General features: G+C 46.8%; 1 protein-coding gene across 7 annotated transcripts in view; it reads left to right on the top strand.

Moving 5' to 3' along the window:
- The window catches only part of FBLIM1 (filamin binding LIM protein 1), a 42,456-nt gene that overhangs the window by 3,353 nt on the left and 11,277 nt on the right, over positions 1-27,826 (top strand). The window contains exons 1-4 of one of the 7 annotated variants that reach the window (XM_029578951.1): positions 1,322-1,443; positions 13,634-13,898; positions 18,020-18,219; positions 22,559-22,688. In XM_029578951.1, coding sequence (XP_029434811.1) covers positions 1,375-1,443; positions 13,634-13,898; positions 18,020-18,219; positions 22,559-22,688 — 664 coding nt within the window. In that variant the 5' untranslated portion in view covers positions 1,322-1,374. Of the gene's footprint in view, positions 1-1,321; positions 1,444-1,530; positions 1,552-1,709; positions 1,936-13,279; positions 13,511-13,633; positions 13,899-18,019; positions 18,220-22,558; positions 22,722-27,826 lie in introns of those variants that run through there. The other 6 variants (XM_029578949.1, XM_029578950.1, XM_029578956.1 and 3 more) reach the window with 6 other exon arrangements.

Here is a 27,826-nt window from a genome sequence, read left to right as displayed (position 1 = left end):
CTAGGGATGGAGGAAACAGTTTGAGGCCAGGGTCTACAACCAGTGGCTCCCTCCACAATCCGGCTCATGTGGACCCTACGTCCATCCTCCCACTGGATATCGCTGACCGGGACCCCGCCTTCCACCCGAGGGTTGCGAAGGCTTTGTCCACAGCATCCTCAGTGGATGCTGTGGACAAATGCTGTGGTTCTGTGGTTCTATGGCTCCTCAGTACCGGCCTGAGGAGCCATAGAACCATAGCCCTAGAACCAAACCAGCTCTTCCACATGACAGGACTCAGCACTGCCACCGCACCAGGGGGGGGGCAACCCTTTCTATTTATTAAAAAGGCACTGGGCCAGTCCGGACATGCAGAAGGTCCCCAGGATGATCCCTGAGGCGGGTCGTCCGTCTTCTTCCCCGGGCTAGCTGGGGATGCTGCGGAGGCAGTGGTCACAGCCCCTGTGGGTGGGGGCTGGCTAGGGAGTTTTATTTATTTATGTATTTGTTTGTTTTTATATACCGGTGTTGGATTTACTTATCACATCGGTTTACAAATAACTTGAAGGTGCAGGAAGCAAGGCATTTCTTTTTGTCAGGTACAGGGAACGAAACTGTAACGTATCAGAATAACAGTAACGAGAGTAAAAAAAAACTGTTAATAATAGCAATAAACAGTATTAATGAAAGGAATAAACAGTATAATAGCAATAAACAATAAAAACATTTGATATATGGTGCATCGAAGACAGTAACAAGGGAATTATGTTGCACAGATTGTGAGGGAGTGGAAGATATGTATTATTTTTATTTATTTTATTTTATTTAAGGTATTTATATACCGCTTTTTAAAATAAAATTTTATCAAAACGGTTTACAGTAGTTAAAATAAGATAAAAATAAAATGCAAATTAAATTAAATAAAAAAAAGTACATAAATTTAGTTAAGTAGCCAGATAATTACTAGCTTAAAATAAAATTCTTAATTAAAAGATAAAACAATAATAATAATAACAATAGTAGTAGCGTGCCATGGTAAACGGAATAGGAAAAGTAAAAAGGCGAGAGGGGGAGGGAAGAGGTGATGAGTTATCAGATAAATATATCCCAAAAAAAATGAAGGGAATGAAAAAAGATTGAATGAAAATTGAGGTATTATGTGTCAAGTGAGGAGAATTGGGGTAATATGTGTCAAATGGACAGGGTTGAAGAGGTGGAAACTTCTGTTTTGTTGGAAGAATACTTAGAGGAGTTATTAAATGCATGTTGAAAAAAGGGGAGCATAATGGCTATTGAATGGAAGGATGGAAATTCATAGGTGTGATCATTACTCGAGCCACACCTGGTGGCCAGAGTTGGAGGGCACACGTTTGCAGGGTTCCAGAAAGCGCCCTGATGCATAGCCCTTGGCTCAGCCAGGGCCTTCACTGCAATGACCAGATTAGGTGTGCTGGGGTGGAGGAGGTGGGTATAACACAGGGGGGGAATCCCCCGATAGTTGTACATGAAGGTCCGTGGTGCTCGATCCCATTCCTGAGTTGGAAGTAGGCAGAAGCAGGAGAAGATTTCCAGGTCACAACCAAACAGAAATAGGAGGGGGGAGGGGCGGCGATATGTTGTCGGCGAAGGCACGTGCACTCGGTCCTGGTCTTTTTCCGAGAAAGGGTTTGTGTCTGGCCCAGGAGTTCACGCAGGGCTCCTGCAGCCCCGGGGGCAGGGACTAGGCAGGCGAGCCGCAGGTAGGGGGGAGGGGGTGGGAGCGCGGGTCCTCTTTCCAGCTGTGTAATTGCCCAGGAATGCGGCGAGGGGGGAGGCAGGGGCTGTGATGTCACGCAGTGACCCCGACAGAACGCACCGCTGGGCTGCGGCTGCAGAAAGGGAAAGCGAGAGACAACGAGCGCCGGGATTGGGAGGAGGAGCAGCGGCGGCAGCGGCCCCGGCCTCGCCTCCGTCCAGGTAAGGCGCCCCGCCGGCGGCAGGGCGGGGGGGGGGGTGAGGGGACAGATTTCCGGATCCGGAGGTCTGCTTCCTAGAAAGCTGATCGGTGTCTGTACCTGCAGGAGCCCCTCTCTGGTGTGATTAAAGTCCTCCCAGCCCCTGCCGCTCAGGCAGCGTTAGAGAATGGGGGGGGGGCGCTGTCAGCTCTCAGATACGGGGGGGGGGGGGGCTCTGTGCCTGACCGCTCACGCAGTCTGCATTGGGGGGAGTTCCTACACTTAATGCTCCACACAGCCCCCCCCCTTTAAGAAATGGGCAGGCAGCCAGCAAAGGTGTTTTTTCCTAGCAGAATGTTACTCTAGGGGAGCAGGGAAGCGGTTTTACTATTAGTCAAGCCTTGTATGGAGGAAGTACAGTCAAAGAGGGTGGTAGTGGGTTGTTCGATGCTGGTTAGTTCTTTCAGTGTTTTCTCCCCCCTGGCTCTTCAGGGGGAGTATCTGGGTGATGAGGACATCCCCCCCCCTCCCCCTCCCCCTCCCCCTCCCCCCCAGACTCCCAGTGCATCCCTAGCCTGGCTGCGGGCCGAAACCTAGAACCTGCAAAACCAGGACTGGCCTGTGACACGAGAGTCATCTGCTAACTCGAGCAGAGGCGCCTAGCACCCGCCTCCAGTTAGCCACTCTGCGTGCACCCTGCTGAGCAGCTGGATACTGGCAACCAGGCCCTGCCTATCAGTGGCCAGAAGGCATGGCAGAGGTCCTGCTTTGCCATTCAGGCCTATAGGTAGCTGATGGCGTACACATTATATATGTAGAGTTATTAGATGACTGCAGAATGCCTATTAGAGGTTGGTTTTGCAGTTTTGCTGCACTACATGTAGGAGAGATTGTATCAAAGGTCCCTCTGAAAAGCAGACCACCTCCATCTATACACTGGGCCAGGAGCTTAAAACTTGATCATCTTCTTCCTGCTGACCTGGAGTCATCTAGAAACCCTGTATTTGCTGACAATCTCCCTCATAAGGCAGTGGGGTTCCCAGCCTAGGCCTCAGGACCCACCGGCAGGTGGGTTTCCTAAAGACCACGGTGCACATGAGTGAGAGAGAGCTGCAGGCACTGCCTCCATTATATGCGCATCTATCTCTTGCGTATTCATTGTGCAGATCCTAAAAGCCTGACTGGCCAAGCTTGAGAACTACTGCTCTATAGTCCTGTAATCCTGCCCAGGGGCGGTTCTGTAATGAGGCAGGGTGAGGCAGTCGCTTTAGGCGGCAAAAATTGCCCTTCAAAACTCTCCCTCCACAGACGTCTCGCCCTGCCTTCAGGATCATCATCAGTGCGCAGCTCTGCCAACAAGTCCGCAGGGTCCTCAGTCCCTGCGGGCTGGAAGAAAGAGAGAGCGGCCGCATGGTAAGCCTGGCGGGAGGATCATGGGCATTGCCCGTGGAGCGTTTACAACCAACACCAGACCCCGCACAATTTTTCATGTTTAAATGGTTTTTATTGATTTTGCAAGACAGAACAATACAATCATACTGAGGCGGGTGGGTTTCTGTAGCCGCCCCTAAATAAACCTGCACCAATAAGAATAAACCAAGGAGAAATCCCCTTCCCGCACCCTCCCATCCCCCACCCCCCACATCTGTGAAGTGAGTCTTTAAGGAACTGTACATCGTGAGCCCAGTTGTCACTGACATATCACACAAGGAAAGGGGAAACAAGTTTAATCATTAACAGCGAAGCTGCGTGCCTGATGGGGAAAGCGACGGAAGATACGGGCTGCCACGCCAGTGAGAAACTTCCGTCGACAGCGAGGAGCCGCTCGAGACGCCATGCTCTCCATCGTCGTCATAGTATGTAAACCATTCCGCCAGGCCCAAAAAGCAGGGGCTTCAGGGGATCTCCAAACGGAGAGGGTCGTCTTTTTTTTTTTTTTTTCCCCCCCCACCAGGCAAGCCTTACGGAGGAGCAGGCGGGAGCCAGGATCTCGAATCCTAATCGGGGATATGCATCCGAAGAGTAACCCCAAGGGGGGAAACTGGAAAAGCAACGTCCAGTAAGTCGGCTAAATAGGACGCCATGCGCCTCCGGAAACGCCGTATCTGAGTACATGTCCAAAAAAACGTGGGACAGTGAGCCCTTGACATGTCCACGGCGGGTGCAAGTCGCCCACGGGGCTATAGCAAAATGAAAAGCCATTTGTGGCAACACATAAGCCCGATTTTAAGAAATTTAAACTGTAGCTCCCGGTAGTGCATGCTGTTCGAGATCCTGGCTATCCGCCGAAAACATCCCCTCAGAATAGACTGAGTCACTACAAATTTTTTAGCACAGCGTGGGAACCTCCCGGGAGGCCCTGCGCTCACTCTGCTGTTTTTTTGGGGTTTTTTACCGGCACAGTAGTGATGGCAGCAGTAACAGAAGCTTCGGTTTCATGTGCCCCCATTGCCGCTGCTCTGCTCAGGCACCGCGCTCCTGGCTCCTTCCCTCAGGGATTGGCCTATCGGGGCTCCGGGCATGCCCCGGTGGGCCGGTGGGCCCGATCGCGTGGTTGGTATTGGTCACGGCGGCCCCCCCCCCCCCGTGCCCGCGGAGTCGCTGCGCCTAACACCACCCCGTTGGAGCTCCTCTTTCTGCTCCTGCTGCCTTTTCTTTTTCAGCCACAGGGGCAAGCACGGGCCCGGGACCTGCTCCCTGCGCTCCTCCCCCCCCAGGCAGCACCGCGGCGGCGGGCACTGCTTCTTCTGGCAGCCTGCCTCTGCCTTCCGCGCCGTCGCGGTTCAAGAAAAGAGCTGCTCTGCTGTGAGCCGCCGGCGGGCCCGAAGCACGGGAGCTGCTCACCTGGGGGCCACCGGCAGGCCCCGCAGCTGTTTAACGGTTTTGTTTTTTCAGCTCCCCGAGGCTCTCGTTGTTTGGATTCAGGCAGCGATAAGGTTAGGTACCCTCTTCCTTCCACATCTGCCTTCCTCACATCTGCCTTGCCTCGCTTGTTCTCCGGTCTTCCTCTGCCGGAGACAGGGAATGCACAAACCCTCCCGGGACGACCTCACTGGGGGCTGAGCACTTCCTGCTGCTCCCGGGCGCGACTGCCTTCATGCTCAGCCCGCTACAAAAAAAAAAAATTACCAGCCCCCCCCCCTTGCCAGCATCTGGGCCTTCCAGCCTGCCCCTACCCATAGGATCACTACCTGCAGGAGTAACAACGGGGCGACTACCCAGACCCTATTCTTTTGGAGCCCTGCCTGAATATCCCCTGACCACCAATATAAAAGTAAGTAAAATATATATATTTTTTTTAACTTACTCACAGGCAGAGTGAGAGTGAGTCACTGAGTATGTATGAGCCGGTGTGAGCCTGAGTGTCACTGAGCATGTGTGAGAGTGCATGAGGGTGTAATTGTGAGTCAGTGAGTGCATAAGACAGAGTATGTGTGAGAATGAAGCTTTATTAGAGAGTGTGTGTATGTAAGAGAGAAGAGTTTGTGTGCACCCCTGAGCCTGCCTGTTCCAAGACAATCTCAGGGTGATAGGAATCAAAAGTTCCCAGGAATAAAGAGTATGGGATTTTTAATCCTTATTATTTTAAATTATTAGATGTTATTAAATGTCTGCAGTTTTAAAATATTTTATTGGTGTCTGATTATTGGATGTTCTATTTGTCGACTGTTGAAATATTCTTTTTTTTTGCATATGGTTTTACTATTATGGTTGAAGTTTTATGTTTTTTTTTATTTTATTGTTTGATATTTTATGAGAAAAGATGGGTGATTTTGTTTTTCTATTGCACTGGCTTGTTGTGGTTTCTAGTTCAGTTTTTGTCTGGACATTTCTGTTTATAACTTATGGTCTTTTTATTGTGCATTTGAAGGTCTGTTTGCGTTCTGCATGTGTAATCAAAGTGAAGTATTCTGCTGGCATGTACTTTCTGTTTAGGGATCTATAACAGCCTGACTTGTTTTCTTTTCCCAATAGGAGGTGTATTGGTGTTTTAGGGCCTGAGGTAATATTTGCAGTGTTGCTTTTCATGGATAGGGCTGATAATGTTTGAGCTCTGGCAGTTAGTGCTGATTTTGGTATGGGAAGTTTACTGTATTGTAACTTGTAATTCAATGTATTCCTAGCTTTCTGAGGGCCGAGCTCACACCTAACGCACTTTACAATAGGTCTCATCCCAAATTGGTTGCAAGTATCTTGCTTTTTTGCGGGATTTTTCCTGGGATATCTCTGGCACTCTATCTGCCACTCCTCTGGGAACCCTGACCCTCGCATCTCCCCCTTCCCCAGCATTTCAAATCATCAAGAGGGCTAGACTGCAAGTGGGGGTTATCCAAGTATCCAGCTGGGAAATATGTCTTTGCATAAAACAAATTAGAGCAGTTCATTTTTTCAACTTGCCATAGAGATCAAGCCCAATATACGCTGGGCTGATTTTTGTCTAGGAACGGAGTCATTGCTGATGACAGAGTTAAAACAAGCAGTGACAAGAAACCCAAGTCACCAGTGGGTTCAAACGAGCATCAGCGCTGTCATAAGATCCAGAGCCCATGCTGGTGGCAAGTTGCCAGCACTGATTTGACTTTATAGGGCAGGGGTTGCCAAGTTTGGTCCTCGAGAGCCACAGACAGGTCGGGGTTTTCAGGATATCCACGATGAAGCTGCATGCGAGAGATTGGCGTGCTCTGCCTCCATTGTACGTCAGGCATGTTTGTTATGGATATCCTGTGGCTCTGGAGGACTGGAGTCGGCCACTCCTGTTTTAGGGTGACAAGGGATCATGTCTGCCTGGGCATTACACCACACCAGCATGACACTGGAAAGAGAAATCAGACAGGAAATGACTAGGGAATGGGGGTGGTGCTATGCGGATGTTTTCATTTGCTTTGCGGTAACTACTGAATGGATTATTTAAGCCTAATGTTTATCCAGTGCTTCCTGCTTTAAGGTCATATTCTCAAGCTTTCTCCAGGAGAGTGCAGTTGGACTTGGGTCTGCCTTTACAGAGGTTGCACAGCTGACATCACCTGTCCACGAGGACTTGCTGCCACCTCAGTTACAGACGTGAAAGTCCTGGGGCCCGGCCTGGTGCCAGAAGTGGCAAGTGCCACGCGCAGCTGTGCCGAAGACCCGGCTTCAGTGCCTGGAGTGGGGCCTGAGGATGCTGCGGAGCCAATGTTCACAGCCCCCGGAGGGAGGGAGTCCCAGTTATTGCACAACAGCAACACCTAGTGGCCAGGTTTAGTATCCATGTTAGCCAGGTCTTAGAGGGAGCTGCGGCTTCTGGCTCCTAGCCAAGGACTGTTGCTGTCACGACTGGCCTGATTTGGGAAGGGGAAAAAAACCACCTTGGGTAAGTGTGAATGAAGGCTCATAGGCTGGGTCAAACCGTCCCTCCAAAGACATTTCTGATGCCTTTATCCTCAGACAGTGCAGGAAGCACAAAATGCTGCAGTAAATTCTTCCCCACACAGTCATTCAGGAAATTCCAGGGCAATTCTTATAATCCAGTACAAGGCCTCTCTCCTCCCTCTGGCACTTGTCAGGAAGCTGTCTTGCCTGGCCTCCATGGGCTTCCCTTAGCTTCTCCTGCAGCTGAGAACAGGGTGACCACTCTGCTCTTTAATTTTTCCTGTCACGACATAAACTCTCAACGTTTTGTCCCTGTCTGGGTGACACTCTCCTCCTCCTCCTAATCACCTCTCCTCCTTCCCCTCACCACAGCCTCTCACAGGAGACTTCCCTTCTGACTTCCAGTCAGGACATGGACCACGATCACTCGGGCAATATCCGTGTGCCAGGCTGGTGCCACCAAATTCCAAAGGGAGCTCAGCCCCCTAAGATCATTGAATTGCCTGAACGCTCTGCAGGCAGCCTGTTCCTGTGTAAAGGAGCTTCCTGTTCTGCCACAGGAAAATAAGGATGCTCTGCCTCCTGGAAAATTTTTCTTTTTTCTTTTGAAAAAGACAAATGTGAAACTCTTAGGGATAGTGGAATTTGTGTACATGCTTCATAAGACGCAGGCTGACGCAGGTGTCTGTCTGCTCAGCTGTGAAAAGCGTCACCTTGCACTGTGTGGGGCAGAAAAGAACCCATCGGCAGGAAATGACTGCTCTTGCATCAGAAGAGACACTCGACCCTTGTAATTCCTCTTATCGATGTGAGATGACTCCTCCACTGTCAGATTGGGCAGTTTAACCATTAGGCAAACTAGGTGGTGGCCCGGGAGGGGGGGGGGGGCGGGGCGGGGAGCAGTCACAGCAAATGAATAGGTCCTGACAGCCACACAAACTCCTAGGGACCATCAGCACTTTGAATCACTTTGCCTTTATATCTTTCATGTGCACAAATAAACAGCCACACCAAGTACTTTTCGCTATGGCTTTGTTTATTTTTCTGTTTTAAGTTTTGGTTTTTTTTGTTTGGTTGGTTTTTTTTTAAGTGATTTGACTCACTTTGTGTCTACACCTCTGACAGTACCCCGAGTTGTTAGCTTTCAGCTTTGTTCTCAGGATTAGCCTGTCATACAGGGAACTCGAGGAGCGGGCGTGAGACTGGAGTGAGCAGAGCAGAGAAGAGCAACTCTGCTCCAAAACCCCAAACCTTCCCCTTCTATCATTTCCCCCACCACCACCATACTGCTGCCTCTTAACCAATGAGCTGGAGTGGACACAGCGGCAGGCCTGCGCTCCTGGGGTTCAGCTGTTGGCAGAGGGGAGGGGAGGAGAAGGAGGAGATGAATTCTGAAAGTGGGTAAGGGGAGAAAAGTGAGGAGACAATATTGGAGAGAGCCTGAATCATCATAATATGGTCTTTGAGGTCTTCCACCAGCTGCTTGACTTTATTTACAAAGAGATTCCCTCCAGTACAAGACATATTTGTGAGCCATTCCTGTGTGAAGGCAAGACACCATCAGCCGTTCACCTATAGCTATTGCAGAGGCTCTCGGTGTCATCTGAAAAGCATCCCTTGTCCAGGTCTAAGATGGGTTCTCACACTCCTCACATTGAGCCCATAGCAAATGGATCTCACCTTGATCCTCTTCAGAAGATGGCCAGTGAATCTTTCCAGAATGGTACAGTGCCTTGTAAAAGTCTTCACACCCTTGTACGTTGTTCACATTCTGCTGTCTAAAAAATACAAATCAAAATGCTTCTTTCACTGTTCATCACAACGTACGCTGCACTTTCATCATGAAAAAACAATTATAGAAATATTCCGGAAGTAATTACTGAAAAAATAAACAAAAAGTATTGATTGCATAAGGCAAACCCAAATTATTTCTGCTTCAAAAATTTTCCTTAGCAGGGCCATAATAAGTTTAGATAGAGCCCACCTGTGTCCCGTCGCAGCGGATTCAAAGACTCTGTGATGAAGAATCAAGCTCTTTCTGTTGCATGAAGAGAATTTGAAGCCAAGGATAAAACGTGCTGAACAAGGAAGCTGCTGAAAGAATGCTGGGCTAATGTTATTCAAAGGTACAGATCGGGGGAAGACTATAAGAAAACGTCAGCGTGTTTGAATGTCCCTTGGGGCATCATGGAAACTGGCACCAGCTAGGGTACAACATGCTTGGAAATCAGGAGCTCCGCAGTGCTGAGCGATGCTATGATACTGATATATGAAAAGAAGGCAGTCTTAGAGCAGATTGTGTAGTAATCGGCATCACAGTAAGCCCTGAAATGGAAATCACCGAGATCTACATTTGTGTTTGCCAGTGGTCTCAGGTACCCGCTCTGCCCTCTAAGAGAACACGCCCCCTGATACCAGGACATCTCTGTGAAAACTGAAGGATAAAAACGTCTCCCAAACTTCATTCTTAACAGCTCATCCAACCCATGGCTGTGATTTAACCTCTTACTTAAAAAAAACCAAAACAACTGATGACCAAATTGTTGTTCAGCACCCATGTGCACAATTATAACTTCTTACTAATATTTTAACCTGTCTTATTTTTGGAAAAAAGGGGACTTGAATTTGAAATACCCTTTAAATATTAGTAATTCTGAAGACATTTTTCAAAAGGATCAAGGGGCCTAGATTAGAAAATGTTTCCGGGACCATTGGCTAAATACAGCCGCTGTCTCAGCCCGTTCCCGATGGCCTGGTATTGTCACTATCGCCTTGAAAGTTTCTGGTCTGTCTTTTGGCCTTTCCGTATAGTTCATGGGTAAATAAATCTATCCCAGCGCTGCCCTTAGCCGGTAGTGCTAGAATACTATTCGTCACTTTGATAGGATCATAATTGGGCAACTAGGGAAACCCCCTCCCCCAACCACCACACAAAAAACAAACCCAAATTATATAGAGCACTAGAAAAATCTTATGTAGATATTTATGAAAGGAGTGCCAGGTAGCGCTGTCAGCTAGAGGAGCGCACATTTAGACAAACAAGGTTGGCCTGCTGCCTCTCTATTACAAAATCTCTAGATTAACATTGAGCTAAAATAAAAGAAATGCAATCTTCAGTCTGGGGACTTTTTTTTTTTTTACACTGCCTGCCTTGGTTTTGTTTTTTCTTTAATCTTTTTTTGGTTTTTGGACCTGCAGCTCAATTGGAACAGAGTTCTACAAGGCCTATATCCACAATTATCTGGGGTGATTTCCTCTTTCTAGATCCCTAGGGTCTAGCCCAGCCAGAGAGTTCCCTCCGGAACCCGGGATTTGTGCACCACTAGCATTTGCAGGCCACTAGGTGGTGGTGTGGAGCACTTGCTGGGATTTCCTCCCCATAAGCAAGCCTACATCCCTTTCTTGAAATTTGAGCAGCTGGCCACTAGAGGGGGCTCCAAGTCGTCACTGGAAACCAGAGAGGTGGTCGTGTCACTCTGGGGCAAAACTTGTTGGGAACAGTCATTTCAAGGGATAGGAAGAAATGAGTTAATTTGGAGAGAGAAACGGAGAAAAGCAGACAGCTGGCAAGGAAGTGGTTACAGAAAAAAAGGATGCTGTGGGGGAGGACAGAGCCCAGATTGTGATAAGGATAGCCTGTGAGCCAGCATGCTGGCAGGGAATCTTCATTTGAGACATCCAGGACAGCCAGCTGCTAGGGAGTTCAGGAACTTGTCAGTGCACAGGAGCTGAGGTTGTTTTCTCAGTGCATGAAGTTATTCTAGTTTCTGTTTAACTCTTCATCTGCCTGACTGGAATGCCTTCATGACACAGGCCATAGAGCTGAGTTGCCTGTAAACAATGGAATTATTGTGTCTGTTTCATGCCTTATCTCTGGGAAGGGGAGAAAAGTCAACTTCTAGCCCAAGGAGATTATGGAAGGGAACACAAGCTCCCGCTCCTGCCGGTGGCTGTGAATGTATATATTCACAGGAGAAACACCAAAGTCATGTTACACAAGGAACAGAGCAAAGCCAAGCTTGGGATAGGTTGCTGAGCACAGAGAGATGGAAAATAGGGTGTTCTATGACAACACGTGAAGGAGCACCACATTCATAGGTGGAGGTGGTAGGCAGGCCCATCTAAAACATGTTAGCTTGGAAGTGACTGTGCCCAATCCAGAGACAGTTAAGGTAAATCTAGGACAGTCTTATCAAGATCAGAGCTGAATAGCCTTGCAGAATTATTTGCAATGAATTCTGTGCTGCATTAATGCTGATCTGCCTCACTGTGACATCTGCACGGGGTGCCGATGAAGATCTGCTTTCTAGCTGACCTTGCTGTTTTCGTGTTTTATGTGTATCCGTACGATGCCTGCGTGGGGTTCTGTCGAAGGGCCACTCTTCAGCTGTCCGTGCTGTATTCATGCTTTACATGTAGCAGTGTGACACCTGCATAGGGGGTGGGAGCTGATGATGCCCAGCATTGAGACCCCCCCCCCCCCTCACACACACACACACACTTTGTCCGTTCACTTTGATTCATAATAGTGAGAGTGGTAAAAATGGTTGTTTCAGAAGCTTTAAACACTGAGCACCTCCTTGGGAATAAAGAAGTCAGAATACAGAGAGTCAGCTTAATGATTTTGCTTGTTTCAAGTGCAATTATTTACCGATTGCTTTGCTGACGCTGCTGCTGGAAGGCAGCTTTTGCATTTTTGCTGAAACATGACATTTTTGGACAAACATTCTAGATATGCCTCATACATAAATGTTTGAACTCACCTGACCTGATTTTTTTTTTGTACTGTGCGTCACATTGCCAAGGGGGATTAGAGTATGAAAAATAGAGGCAAAACCCCCGGATTGTGTCGCAGTATTTTATTTATTTAGATTTATATTCTGCTTTTCGCACTTTTTGTGTGGTAAGCCCTTTCCCTAGCTAACAGAAGGAGAGCATTAATGGTTTTGCCTCCTCTCCCATTGCCTGGGTGCTGCAGCTCGCCGGCAAACCCCTTGCGGTAGTGAGAAGCGACCCCTGGCTTTGGAGATCCCTAAATTGTGAGAATTGCACCGCGCCTTTCCCACTGGGCCCCGTCAGCGCACGCTTGTGTGCACAGAGCTATAATCCTGAAGGGGCAAGGGGTTTTGTACACAGCCTAGCGCTCCTCCCTGTAAATCCCATGTTAATCAAGGCGATAGCTATTGCCCCTCAGTGCAGAGAGGCTTCACCCAGTTTTTCTAACACTGGAACCTGAACTGCTGGTCAGAGGTGGAGGAGCGTTTAGTGTAGGGGGCTGAACCCCAGAGTCTGTGGTGCTCGGGGTCCTGTACTTGAAATGTATGTGGGTTTTGTGCACGCAAACTATCAGCACATTTTTCATGCTCTTAACCCCTGTTTTACATGCACAGACTTTCAGGAGCATTAAAGTTGTGCCCATAACTGATGATTCACGCACACAACTTCTGTGCACCCAAATCATGTTGCCTGCACATCGGTGTACACAAACCATGGTTATGCACCTAAACTATGTTTTGTGTGCATTAAGCTTGACTTGTGTGTGTGCTGTTCTTATTTTATTTGCACACATTTTAGAGTTCTGCGTGCTTTTTTTCATTCACGATGCATTTGCACGCTATCGGCTTACTGCATTGGGAATTAACTCGTGTTTTAGTGAGTGCGTGCTGAAATACAGTGCGGATTTTATACTCCTGTCTTATTGCATCAGGTCCCTGGGGAGGGAAATGCAAATGGATTGAGCAGCCTGTAACAGGATGCATGAGACGGGGGAGGGGAGCTGTATTTGCACAAGATACGGCTTTTGCATTTGTCATGGGACGTAATGTGGGCTACGTATTCTTTCACAAGTCAACAGCACTTTTGTTGAAACTTAAATGGTGTTGCGATCCACCAATCCCAAAGCAACAGCCAGGTAAAGCTGATTCATCCCGTCATGTTCCTGCAGGTACCTGTGCAGGGCGAACAATCCTGGATAGCAGGGCGTGGGCTGCAGGGATATCACATTTAGCATGCAGGGGCCAAAGTGCAGCTCCTGAGCTTTACAGCAGCAGCAGCTGGGGATCGCTGCTAGGAAGGCACCTTCTCCATCCACGCCCAGAGCCTCACACACCTAGATCCTGAAAAGTCTTTCTTTAGGAGCAGCCGAAGACAGTCTGGGAGAGATCTAATGGGAGACGCTGCGTGCAGGGCTCGTATCCTAGGGAGGTTAACCAGTGTTCAGACCTGCAAAAGACTGAAAGGCTTCTCAGGTTGATTGCTGACTTCTGCAGCCTTCCTGCTGTGTCCTTGGCAGGAAGGACCTTGCTCGTTTCCCCAGCCTGTGCTGCCAGCTTTTCATTTTGTTCTGTTTCTGGTTTCTTGTTTTTTTTTAGACGTCCACTTTTAAGATGTCTGAGAAAAGGATGGTCTCCTCCGTGTTCATCACCCTGGCGCCCCCGTGGAGGGGCACGCCTGACCCAAAAGAGGGCACGCTGAGGGCACCAGAGACCAGGAGAGATGAGCCACACCAGGGCCCCAGGTCTGGACAAGCAGCCAAGGGGTCGGCACCGGCGCGAAGGGAGCTGGATGAGAATTACAGTCCGCACGGCCATGGGATGAGGGGGACTGCGGAGCCCTGGGCGGATTTTCCCAACGGAGGTAAGGGAAGCCAGGACCTGCGCTTTTCTGCTACAAAGATGAGGTCTCTTTCTTTTGGAGCTTAAAATGGTTTATGAAAATGAAGCCTCTAAAATCTGTTTTACGAACTAGATTTCCCGACTCTTATCTTCTTTCTCTTTAGTTTCTTTCTGATGTATTTTATGTACTGTTTGGACTATAGACTGGCTTATTATGGCCAAATTCACTATTTAAGGGGAAAAAATCAGCTTCCCTGAATCCACTCTTCAGCTGTCCGTGCTGTGTTCCTGCTTTTCATACACCCACATGAATATTGTTGTGGATTGCAAACCCGTTCAAAGAAAGAAAACAGAAAGTAGGACAGGATTCTCAGTGTAGGAAGGTGAATAGTGGAGCGCCCCAGGGATCTGCACTGGGACTGGGACTTTTAAATATATTTATTTATAAATAATCTGGAAAAGGGAACAATGAGTGACTTAGGGAATAGCCACTGAATTAATTGCATCAGTAGCATGGGATCTTCTTAGTGTCTGGGTGCTTGCCAGGTTCTTGTGGCCTGGATTGGCCACTGTTGGAAACAGGATGCTAGGCTTGATGGACCCTCGGTCTGACCCAGTATGGCATGTTATGAGGTTTTGACAAAGCTCCTTCTTTCAGCTCTCTTTTTTGCTGTATGTGTGCTTTATCTATATCAGTGTGATGCCTGATGGAAGATCTGCTCTTCAGCTGTCTGTACTGTATTCATGTGCTGTGCATGCATTAATGTGAAGCCTGCATAGGGGATATGATGACAATCAGTACAGCAGCACCACCATGCTATGCTTGGATTCCCAGCAGTGAAAATGCTTAAGTAGAAGGGGCTTTCAGAGAGTTTAAACATCTAATATTTCCTCAAGGACTAAATATCAATGATAATGAAAAAGGTCGATCGATAAATGAATTTGTGTGTCCCATCTGAAAACTGTTGCTGCTACATTTCAGCGAAAGCAAATACTGTGCATGTACTTTGTGTTCCCCTGTGGATATTGCATACTCCTAAGGTAATGATAAGGGAGGGGTCAACAACGCTGGTCCTCTAGTGACACAGGCCAGTGAGGTTTTCCAGATGTCCTCACTGCATATTCATGAAATGTATTTGCATGCCCTGCCTCCTTTGCATGCTAATGATTTGGCGTTCCACGTCGGTGATGCCCGGCGGAACGGGATGAAAGCATTTGCACGGTGCCCTCTGCACGTGCGGGATCTGGCTGTGGAGCGAAGTGAAAGCTCGCACCCTGGTGACGGAGGAACGCGTGCTGTGCAACCGAGCTGGTTGTATTTGGCGGGGGTAAAACCGGATGCGCTGTCGGGGGAGCGAGGCTGCGCAGGTAGCGGTCAATAACCCCCTCTCCCCACCCCCTGCCGTTTTTTGAAGGGCACTTCCACTGGTTTAGAAAATAAAACTATTGCCTAGGACAGAACAGACTGTGCCGTGCTGTGGACATGACTGTTTATTGTGGAAACCAAGGCTGAAAAGCAAACAGCGTTGCTATATTGTGCTGGTTCAACGGTAACGCAGGCCGTCATAATCTGTGGAATCCCCCCAGAACTCTGACGATTAAGGGAGCAACGTTTAGGTCTTTATCTGCATTGGGACAAAATCTGCCTGCACTTTGTTACCTGCACTCTTTGCGCCAATTTTCAAAGGCCAGGTGTGCCCACATTTTCACCGAGAAACTTGCCTCCGGTCCAAAATTCGGCTGGTCGCTTGCACCTGCTTTCGGTGCAGGTAGGCTTTTGCTTGAAGAGGGTGTGCGTAGATTGGAAAATGCAGTCACCCCCACCCTGATGACGCCCTGGGAACGCCTCCACTCAGCGTGACAGGGCTCACCTACGTTGTGGAGCAACCCGTAGACTTAATAGCTGCATCGAGGGTGGTCAATTTAGGCTGGCAAAATGCTTTTTGCCCCCGTAAGTCGCTCTGAAAATGTTTCCTTTTCGGTCCTGCTTCTTAGGTATTTAAGAACATTTCTTTCATAGCCCACAACAGGGATTTGCACCATGTTAAGAAGATCATGGTTAGACTGCTTACTCCTCAAGAAGGAGACTCGGGAACAAAATACTTTTTCCTGGAAAGGATAGTGGCTGTCTGGAATGCCTTTCTGGAGGAGGTGGAGACAAAAATGGTAACAGAATTCAAAAAAAGTGTGGGATAAACACAGAGGATCCCTAGTGGCAAGAGGATGGTAATGAAGCACTGGGTTAACCTGCAAGGAGTAGCAGTTCAGTCAGAACAGAAGCGGTGTGACTGCATTGTGCTTCCAAGAAGGGCACGGGGTAACTTGCATGGAGCGGCAGTTACAACCTCTGACAGCAGTTGTATGGTTGCTTGCATCAGGGCTCCAAGAAACCACCAGGTGGGCCATCACTGGGATAGATCTTGGGCATACCTGGGATAGATATGAGAGGTTGGGTGGAAGACCAGGGCAAGGAGGAGTAGGTGTTTGTAACACTAGCGGCCACGCAGCCAGTGCACTCGCCGTGGGACGCCGCCGGCTCTCCCCAAAACCATGCTCCTCTCTTCACGGCATGGATGCCGCCACTTCCCCGAGCGCACGCCCTCAACTTCTTTTGTAGTCCCCGCGCCTGGAAACCCTGCTCGGCGCTGAGAGATGACATCACTGGTGCCTCAGCAACAGGTCCTCCTGCAGCCTTGTAGTCCGTGTTGCTTTCCCTGTCTTGTTACCTTGCCTGCCGCGCTCATAATATCCTTGCCTTGCCTGTGGTCAACCTGTCCTGCCTTATCGTGCCTGGTCCTGCCTTGCCTCTGTTCCCTGTACCTTGTCTTGTCCGTCTGTCCCCCGCCTGATTCCTGGCTCTGACCTCTGCTGCGGATTCAGACTACTCTGCTGATTTGCTCGCCGCCTGGACCCGGATACCACTGCTCGCTGCCAGCCCTGACTCAACTTTTGACCGCTTCTTGCAAGACTCTCTCCTAAGCCTTGCCAGCCCCCCTGGAACCCAAAGGCTCCACTGCGGGGAACGGGGTTGGTGTAGATGAAGCCCCAGCTCCAGCCCAAGGGAAGGGCGAGACCACCAGCCGTCAGGCAAGGGCCTAGTAGGTTTGCCTGCAAGGCTGCGTCAACCACGCCCCAGCTCAAGGGCTCACATTCGTGACTGTGTTAGATTTGCATTTGAATATCTTATATGCGCCTCTATCGAAAGATGATGAGTCTCAACCGGGCAGAGTTGATGGGCCATTTTGTGCTCATCTGACCTTGGGTTCAGTGAGGACGGCAGACCCCTGGGTTCAAATCTCTGCTCTGTCACAGGCTGTGCTCTTGGGGGCGCGAGCCTGTGTTCATGGCGTCTGCAAAAGAATGAAAGTTTGACAAGGATGGGAGTGGGTTTTTTTGCATTTCAGGAGCAAGGTGATTGCTGCAGTGTGAGGCAGACAGAAAGAAGGCACGATAGCGCGTGGCAGGAATGGCCCAGGAGAGAGATGAGACACGGGTCTGAATCGGAGAGCAGAGGGCATGGGAGTGAGGGTGTGAAGAGATCGGGAGGCGAGGAATAGGAGTCTGAATGTGTGAGCCATATAGTTAAGGAGCATCTTAAGAGTAAACGCTGCAGTGAGGAATTCTATGGCTTAACAATTCTGAATTTCTTCCCTGCTTCCGTAGCAGATCCCCGTGTCGTTGCGAGTATAGGACAGGTGTGTGCGCACCGTTGACGCTGTGAGCATATTTTAAATCCTGCCTAGTTTCAAATCTTGTTTGCTGTTGTCTGCTGTCCACACAGCTGTGCGGGCGCACCAATGATCTCGGTCACGAGCTCTTGTCTTAGGTGAGACAAGGGGCTTTACGCCTTGCGAAAGTGGTCACGGCAGCTGTGCCAGTCCGTGCTAAATTTGATCGCGGTTGCGTTTTATGACCGCGCAGCTTATTTCCTCCGCTTGTGTTTAAATGCAAGAAGGAATTTTTGTATAAAGTGTTAAAAAGGGATAGCACGGTCCGGATTCTGCATCGGTGAGAAAATCCCGCAGCGCTGCGTATGTCGTGCAGCGCTATGGAAATGTTAAGTAGTAGCAGAAAACCAGAGATCTTAGACAGAATGGTTTCATGTCTTTGACCTGTCCTCTTTTTTTTTTTTTCCCCTTCCAGAAATTGTGTTTCCTCACCCAGTGTTGGATGATTTTTCCCTGGGCACAGATCTCCTCAGCCTGGACCTTCCACCCCCTCCCCCTCCGATTCCACGCCCCCCACCTCAGCTAACGCTTGCGGAGTTACCTCCACCCACCTCAGGAGAGCCACTCAGCCCTGGTCTACAGAAGTTGGACCCAGCCCTGTCTCCGAATATCCAGGTAATTTTGCCCAAGGATCCCCTCTAGACAGGATGGTATCCGGCTCATGTTTTTATGACTGACTGAGGATATATTTTAATACTTTTTTTTTTTTTTCAAGCCCTGTGGTGGGCATATCGGGGATCTGACAAGCTTGGCAAGACAAATGTTTTCACTGCAAGGTTATTTAGGTTATTCACCTAAGAAAAACATGTTTTATCCAGTCATTTCCAACAAAATGTTATGTAACACGATGAAGGCGTTATCTCACTGTATAACTTGCTCCCTTTGTATGCTGGTCACTTTATTGATTGATTGATTGATTGATTGCTTTTTTATACCGGCATTCATGATACAATCATATCATGTCTGTTTACAGGGAACCGGGGTAAAATAACCTTAAACATAAACATAGCGAGAAGAGGCAAAAGTTACAATGAAACAGGGGTAATGGAACTGGGAGAAGAAGACGACGACAAAGCAGAAAGTAACTCGATGACAAAAACAATTATTTACAGTGTGCTGAATGTTCGGAGGTGCTAGCTATGGCGGATCGGTGATTTAGGGAAAGGCCTGTTTAAATAACCAGGTCTTAAGCCTTTTTCTGAATGTCACCAGGCAGGGTTCTTGTCTGAGTTCGGGGGGGAATAGCATTCCATATGGTTGGTCCCGCTGTAGAGAAGGCCCGTTCTCTGGTAGATGATGGGTGGATTTGGTTGAGGGGGCGTGCGGGGATCCTCTGTAGGCTTCTCTGATAGGTCTAGACGAGGTGTGTAGTCTGAGTGGGAATTGAAGGTCAAGAGGGGCTTGGTTATGGATGGTTTTGTGGATGATGGTGAGGGACTTGTGTAGAATTCTAAACCTTATTGGTAGCCAGTGTAAATTTCTGAGGATGGGTGTGATGTGGTCTCTTATTGCACACTTTGTCACATTCCAAAAACCATGCGATGATTGATTTTCTTTTTTTTTTGGGATATTGATTGATTGATAATGTCTGACCAAAATAATTGTGCTCTAGCAGCCTTTAATTAAACAAATTCAGTTAAAATGGTTTTCTTTCTCTATGCTGCCTCCTGTAAAGACAGCTGAAATGAGAGGAGTGGTAGCCATATCGCGGGAGGGCTGATGGCCTAGTTATATAGGTACATGGTCTGCAACGTGGCCTGGCATGAGGAATCCCGTAGAAGAGCTGAAACAGAGAGGCAAAGGGCTTGCAGAGGCAGACGAGGACAGGCGAGGAGTGTCGGCAGCAAAAGATTCCAGGAAGATGGCGTTTGAGGAGCAGAGCTGTGGACTGGTGAGCCGCGGCGTGCTGATCTGGTAAAAAAAAAAAGAATTCAAAGTCATTCATTTACACTCACGGAGGGCAAGAATCAGAGTGTTTTGCACAGGTAGATGTGTGCCTCCCTGCATAAAATTGTATTTCGATGATTGCCTCCACCTCAGGATGGACACACAGCCACACCCTTACTAGAATTATGAGGCCAGTTTTCAGCCTGAATGCGGCTAGCCAAGTTAGCTGGATTTTGTTCAACACGTCAATAGCAGGCCATGCACTGGACTTAATTTTTACACCGGGGCCAATTGAAATTTCTGGTAGTCCAACCTCCTTTGCTTTTTCTTGGTCGGACCTTTCTCTGTTAATTTATTTCAGTTAAATGTCAGTTTCTAATGCAAACAAACGAACAGGTTAGGATGACACGTCGCAATTTAAGAGGACTTGGTCTGGAAGAGTTAGCTCCTGAATGGAAGCATTTTTCTCAGAATTACGGTGCTCTCTCGCCTACCTCTCAGGTCCAGGAATGGAATTCCTTTTTACCACCTGCACTGCATACAATTGCTCCTCTTGGACAAGTTAAGAAAAACAGCTCATCAGGATTGGTTTTTTTCCTGGATTAATTAAAGAAGCAGATTAGGCATTGAAAGAGAGAGAGAAAAATGACCAGAATAAATATGGGTGTAAATTAGTGACCGATTATTATAAATTGAAAGGAAATAAGGCCAAATGTGAGGTGATCTCTAGGCAGTTAGGACAGGAAGTAAATGATCCGAAGCCATTTTTGAAAGTTGTTGCATAGTTTTCAGAAACGAAGAACGAGGTTCCAAGTGATAGTTTGACATGGTCAGCTAATGGTTTTGCTCATTTTTTAAGAAAAACATTGTTGCTATTCAGGCTGAGTTCCTTAATGTGAACGGATTGGATGTTGGTTTTGTCGCCTCCTTTGCACGGGCTGGATAGCATAGGGCAAACGTTGGTAAAAGAACGTATCAATAAACATTTATCTCCTATGAATAATAGTTCATCTGTATTAGATTATTTACTTAATTGATAAAAAAAAAAAAATACCCGGGGGCAAGTTCGGAAGTGGGGTATGGAAATACTGGGATTTGATATTCCGGAAGACCCCAGTGTGTGGCTGTTCGGCTGTTTTACCGGGGTGTCCCCTCTGGGTCCAACGGGAGAATTGTGTTTTTATAAGGAAAGCTGGCTTATTGGGAGGAAAGTAATCTGAACAGGTCGGGTGGGAGATACTAGGCCCCCAAATAGATCTTTGGTTTCCTAAAGTGCTGACATTGCTCACCCCTGAGTATTTTACAGCCCGTTCTTGTTCCAAAAAAGGTTCGCTGAAATGCTAACTATCTGGTCCGAATTGATTGCACACCTCTCTCCTGCCTCGCAGTCTGTTCTTTCTGGTACATCTTGGGAGCTTCGTTGGTTCCTGTACTCTGTCCTGTTTTGAGTTATTTGGATTTAATATCCATGTGTATAAATGACTGCAGTTGTATTGGTACTGATCTGGAAAACCTGTTAGATATTTGTTTTCTGAGCTATGGCCAGCAGTCTTATTGTTTGGTATTGTTATTGCTTCCTTTAATTCAATAAATATGGTTGGGGAAAAAAAAAGAGCCCAGAATCTGTGTTGGCGGAATGGTGGTTGATTATAATTAATACTAATCTAAAGGAAGGGGTAGTTCTGAAACCACTCAAGATGGCACTTATCTGATCAATCGAGCCTTCTAATTTGAGTATCGAATTTGCCGTTTATAGTGAAAAGAATTGAGAAAGCAGTCGCACCTCAGCTAACCAACTTTGTAGACTAAGTCAATGCATTGCATCTGAAACAGTCTGGGTTTCGGAGAGACCTTAGTACCAAAACTGCATTAATTGCAATCATAAATAAAAATAGAATGACCTTAAATAAAAGGAAAAAGATCATGAAGGTATTTATAGATATCAGCTCAGCATTTAACATCATAGATCAAGAGCTGCTATTGTTTCCTTGTAAAAGAGTTGAGCATTTCTGGAATGGTTTTGGTTCAGATCGTTCCTTTCGTACTGTGTATTTTACATATGTTGGGATGGAGGGATCTCAAATCTGAAATGTTTGGCTTCTGGAGTCCCTCAGAGGTCAGTTTTATCCCCCCCCCCCTGTGCTTTCTAACCTGATTTTAGCCCCGTTAGCCACTTTGATTCAGAGTCTGGGATACAGTTGTTTTCACACGGATGATACGTATGGAAAAAAGTTATTTTAAATTTAGGAAGTAAAGGTCTGGATTTTACTTAAGTATTTGATTGGTAGAAATTATTTACTTAGCATTCAGTCTAGTCTAATCAGGAACTATTGAATTTTAGATATTCAAGTTATTATGGAGTTCCTTGACTTTTATGTTTCAATTTTTTATTTGTTTTTATTTTAGATACTTTATAGTGTGTATTTTATTTTGAGTTTTATACAAGTTGTGTTTTCATGATGTGTGTGAATGTTTAGTGTACACTGTTTTGATGTGTAGAAAGATGGTTAATCAAACTTATCTGGCTAATTTGGCTGAAATATTCAATGGCACGGCTGCACTGGTGGATATAGTGGCTATCTTATAGTTAGCTGGATAAGCTAGACTTTGCTGGCTAACTAAGCCAGATAAGGCTGAAAATCTTCACTTATCTGGCTAAGTTAACCAGATAAGCCCCCACTTATGCAGCTAACTGTTTAGCCAGATAAACAACCAGTAAAGAGATGGCCGCTCAGCACGGCTGAATATTCAATCAGCACCACTTAGCTGGAGAACCCGAAACTTATCCGGCTAAGTGGCGCTATTTTGTAGGACAATATGCATATACACAATGATAAATCACATGTGCACTGGATTCCAGTTCCATAATCCAGGATTCAGTACAGGGAACTTAATTGACTTAAAAGCTTCAGAAAGAGTTGGTGCTAACTGTGGGGTTACAACTTTGAGTCTCTAGGCCTGTTCTCTCCTCTAACCACCATGAATTGTGTTGCAGGACAACCCGAGGAGGGTAAGTTCTGTATACTCTTCACCTGCGCCAGATAAGATTGTCTCTTTATTGTTTTAGCAGGTTTCCTCGGCATTCTCCGTGGAATCAAAGCCACAGAAAACTCACCCCACCAACTTCAAGCAAATGGATCCGAGTCCAGCACCAAAGCGGAACCTGAATGGGCAGGTGGAGGAGGAGAGTTCAGCAGGTACCACGCAGGACCAGCAATCCAGGGGGAAAGGTTAGAGCGCCCCCTAACCATCTTCTGAGGTTCCTAGTCTTCCAGCTTTTTGCTCACTTCCTGAAATTGGGGTGGTTATGGGGGGAGGGCAGTTGTACCGGGGACTTCTGTATTTTTCTCACTTTGAGATTTTTTTTTTGGGAGTGGGTGGCATGTTTTCTCAAGAAACATGAAATCGTTAGGTAAGCGGATTGTTTAAGAGTGCCGCAGGCATGCATGCTTATGCGGTTAGCCGGGCTCTTCCAGTTTCCTTTGGCTTCTCGTGCTCATTGCATTTGCCTGCTAGTAAGGCTCACTAGCTCTTGTACAGTAACCCCCTGCGCTTCTCTCCTTCCTCGTCTGAATTTTTCCTCGCCTCTCGCCCTCCCATCTCCAGCCCATGGGCTCAGTAACTTTACCCCCTTACTGCCTACTGGAGAACAAGAAAGCTGGCAACCCAGCTGCAAAACTACTGAAACGTGAGGATGGCTGCACATGCGACAGAAAAGAAACAAAAAAAAAATGTATGAGAACTTGATAAATTCCTTCTAACAACGAAGAGCATGGAAAATGGAAAATGTCTGGTACCATCAGTCAGTGCCCTCCAAAATGTTTGCCCTTCTCTGTCCAGGGAAGAAAATAAAATTGGTTCAGTATTGAACTGCAGAGAAAATCTGCAAAATTCAGAGTCCAACAGCAGAAAAAAAAATCATCTTTTAAAAGGTCAAATTGTGAAGAAAGGAGCCTTGTGCACTCAAAAAAGGTCCATGCACATCGTCATCTTTGAATAGTTCTTGCATCACACTTAGCCTGGAAATCGTTCCTTACATCTTCCCCCCTCCCAAATCCCCATGGGGCGCCCCAGACTTCCTGGGCCATGGAAGCGCAATTTAAAAACAAATTGCAAAATAGAAAGACTTTAAAGTTCTTTTATCGTGACAGCAAATGGAATGTTTGCAAAAAGAACAAATATCCTCTCTCAGGCACGCCTGAGTCAGCAGTAAGACGTTCGAAATGTCTCGTTACTTTGCTTTAAAACCGTTCTTTGCAATTTAAATTTGAGCTCAGGAAGGATAAAGGGATACTGCCAAGATCGACAAAATGGGAATCTGGAAAAAAGTCAGGATTTGTTTACAGCTGTGGTGCAGCAGCCAAGTTTCTGCTAGACTGGATGTGCTGTATGGTCTTTTTTTTTTTTTATTATTATCTTTATTAAGCAATACAACACAACATGGTACGCAGTCAGAAGTCTCAGCATACATAAATGCATATCCAGAAGACCCTCAACATGATTATAGTGCATGACACCCCCCATTCTCTCCTCAACTAAGAACCCTATATAACCACCCAATCCTCCGAAACTAACCTCTGGGATGACAGCATATTCAACAAACAGATCTACAGGCAAGGTGAAAACAAAAGATGCTTGCGTTTTGGAGGGGTTCGGTTTAACTGCTCGGTTCTGAAGAACTTCTTACAGATATGGAAGTCAGGGCCTTCTTGTGTAACCATTTCGTCATTATACAATTTTATCGCTATTAAAAATCCTTTAGTCGGATGTTTTATGAGATTTACACATATAAACAGAGTCTAGAATGAAAGGCCGGTGGCCCAAGGTGCTTACGTAGTGGTGATAAGTATTATATTTGTAAAATGTGTGCATTTCTAAGCATTCCCAGACACAATGGAACAACGGAGCTTGAGCAGGTTTACATTTCAAACAGCGCCCCGAATGCTTTCAGAGGCCAGAACAGAATCCTATGTAAGCTTTTCAAATGCAGCCCCGCATAGGCCCTACCCACTGGCACAGACAATTAGCGTGATAAATGTCTTCCTCCATCAGCTCATCGGCCAGGACCCTCAGCACTGTACACGCGGTCCTCGAGTGTAGAAATGTTTGTAGGGAGGCCAGAGAATTGCGACTCTCAGTGTAGAACTGACCCAAATCGCTGAAAGTCACCTGATGTGTAACCTGAATCTACAGTTTTATAAGTGGCCATTATATAATGCCTAATCTGCAGGCAAGCATAAAATTCCTTTCGATTAAATGTCAAATGACATGCACTATAATCAAAAGCCTGCACTCGGCCAGTCTGATCTATACTGAAATCCTGAACCTCCCTAATACCAGAAGCTTCCAGTTTGGTTTTTTTTTTTTTAATATGGCATAAACCTCGCTTGGAGGAAGAACGGGATTACCCACAAAGGCAGATATTAAGAGATTTTTCCATGGCAAACCCAGTAAACGCCACCCAAACCTCCAGGCATACCGAGGGAGCTGGTCCAGGTTAGCATGCAGCCTTTACTGTAGATACAAAAGCAGGACCAATTGCTCCTCCACATGCAAAGCAGTAGGAGCCCCTCTGTGTATTAAGCAGCCACCCAGAGATCTCTTATTACAAGCTTCCTTATAGTAACGAACATGAGAGAATCCCAGGCCTCTCTTATTTTTTCCTTAGGAGTTAACCACTTACTGTTAGCCACGCTCGGCCTTTCAGCACGCCAAATAAAGGGGGAGCAAGTTTAACAGAGCAATCTAATATCTTTCTTATATACAAATTACCGGGATCCTCTGCAGAATACATAGAAGTTTGGGAATGAGAATCATCTTAACCAGTGCAAGCCTGCCTGTAAAAAGTCAAAGGAAAACGCATCCAAATTCTTGAATTCTCTGAGGAATATTCAACTTAGAGCACAAATTAGAGTTACGATGAATAGTTACTCCCAAATACCTCATTGTGTCCCCTGCCCCTTAGGCCAAGCATCCTTCAAGAGCCCCAGTACATCTAATGCCTTCGATGTTTCTAGGGACACTGCTCTTGATGCCTCCTGAAATGAGGAACAAAACGTCGTCGGCAAACAGTAGGATCTTCAAAGGTTTCTCTCTCTCACCTTTTATGTTCAGCTCTATTGGAATTTTGCTTAATTGTCGAAATGAGAAGGGTCCAATGCCAGTCAGAAAACCAGCCTGCTCCGGGGAAATTAGGGTAGGGAGCATGAATTTTAGAGGATCAGCTGGAATTTTCGCAAAAATCTTACCGTCTTGATTTAAATGTGAGATTGGTCTATGTGAACTGGGATATAGAGGATCCTTAGCAGGCTTGTGCACTGATTTTAAAGCGTCTGGCATCCTTCCTGTGTGTACCGTTTCAGTCGAAAGTTCTTTCAGTGGATCAAGAATATGTGACCCCCCCCAAACTGTACAAATTCCCATTCAATCCATCCGGCCCTGGGATCTCAAAAGCCCCCCAACTCCTGAATAACATAACCCTTGAGATCTCTTGAGAGAAATGGGGAATTGAGCTTCTCCAACTGTGATTGGATATAAATTTATCATGAATTTCAGGGTTGGCTGCCTCAGTGGTCTACGGATCCTGATAAAACTGTTTTGAAAACCCCCACATATTCCTGATGCAGAGAACTGAAACTTCCCTAAACCTGGAACCCAAAAAAGCCTTAACTACATTTGCCAACATTTTACCTGCTCTGTTACCATAATGAAAGAACTTTATATTTTTTACATTGTAAGAACTGGGTCACCCTCAGTATCTTTTCTCTAGAAAACATTTTTTTCCTTGGACTCTGCAGCATTTAACACATTCCTGTCCTGTTTATATTTCTCTAATTGCCCTTGGGGAATGTCTCTATTGAAGGCTCGCTTTCTGGAACTAAGACAGGGGATCATCTCTGCTCGAAGGACCGCTTTTGTCCTCTCCCGGAACAAAATAGAACCACATTTTTTTGCTGCTGCTTCACAAGCTCAAAATTTTGCCGTTTCTCTATCAAAATATATTTACAGATAGGATCGTTAGCCAGCCATGCAGGCATCCTCCAAGGAGACGACACATGATCCCTTCCGCCGATGACCAATAATGCAAAGAACTGGATAGTGATCCAATGGGACTAAATTTTCAACTGAAACTTCCAGCACCTCCTCAAAAAACCAAATCTTCCGATCCCAGAAGGTGTCATGGGATCATGCATAATGGGTGTAATCCTTAACACCAGGGTTGAGCACTCGCCAATCTTTAGTTGTTCACACAAAAAAGACGCCCCTTTACGCCGACCCAAAGGTTGAATAGTGCCAGCAGGCTGCCTATTTAAGCTGGGATCTACCACACAATTCAGATCACTGCCCGCCATGATAGGTACAGGCCCTAAACAAACCGGATGGACTGTAAAAGTTCCGAAGAAAAGAATGATCATAGTGACTGGGCATGGTCCGTCCTGCTAAACCTAGGCCCTCTTCAGCCGCCGGTGACCCTCCCGGACTTCCGCTTATAGCCAACGCAGCCAAAGCCTGAAGCTTGTGCAGCCCATTAACTTCGATTCACACAGGTGTAAGCAGCAGCCCACCATTATGCTTGGCCCATGCCGTGACCCCCCTTCTCAAAACAGACCTCAGATGCAGAATATGCAGAGAGGTAACCTTTAAAGGAACTGCCCCCGTCCTTTGGAGCTCGATACCACACTATATATCAGGAAACTGGTAAAAAAAACCCCTGGTTTTTCATACGCAGCATTGGGACTGACCACGTAGCCTGAACTACGTCGCAGACTCTCACCTCACTCAGCCCTGCCCAGCCCAAGTGTACTGCTCTATATTGGGTGCTTAATTGAACATGCCCTGTATTTATGTCATTATGCCACTTGAGAGGCACTTGGTGCTGTTAAGAACGTACAACCCCAGTCACGATGACAATGACCTGCTGTGCTGTTTATGAGCTTAGTGCTCCGTAATCCTGATCTAAGGTGCATACCTTCCTTCGTCCCTCCCCAGCGAAACACGGACTGTACTTAAATTTCAGCTTGTCCTTGGGAGTCACCGGATAGAGCAGCACTTGATTAAAACAGCATTTAATCACCTTGTTTTACGTTTCTTACCACAAGGGACAGCTGAAGCTCTTATTGGCCTCACAACTCTCTATCTGCCTCTATTATTCATTTAAGCCATTCATTATGGCCTGTATGCGTTTGCTGTTGTAATTTGCAGTAACATGCTTCGAACTCTTGTGGTGGGGAAAGCGTGATGAAATAAAAGATGAAGAGTAGGATTAGAGAAATAACAGGGGGATAATCGTATTTATCTTACAGAGCTTTTCAGATTATCATCGTACTGATCCGGA

The sequence above is a fragment of the Rhinatrema bivittatum genome, chromosome 15 (assembly GCF_901001135.1).
Source record: "Rhinatrema bivittatum chromosome 15, aRhiBiv1.1, whole genome shotgun sequence".
Classification (NCBI taxonomy): Eukaryota; Metazoa; Chordata; class Amphibia; order Gymnophiona; family Rhinatrematidae; genus Rhinatrema; species Rhinatrema bivittatum.
The sequence above is the reverse complement of the archived record's forward strand: the minus strand, read 5'-3'. Positions and strand labels throughout refer to the sequence as shown.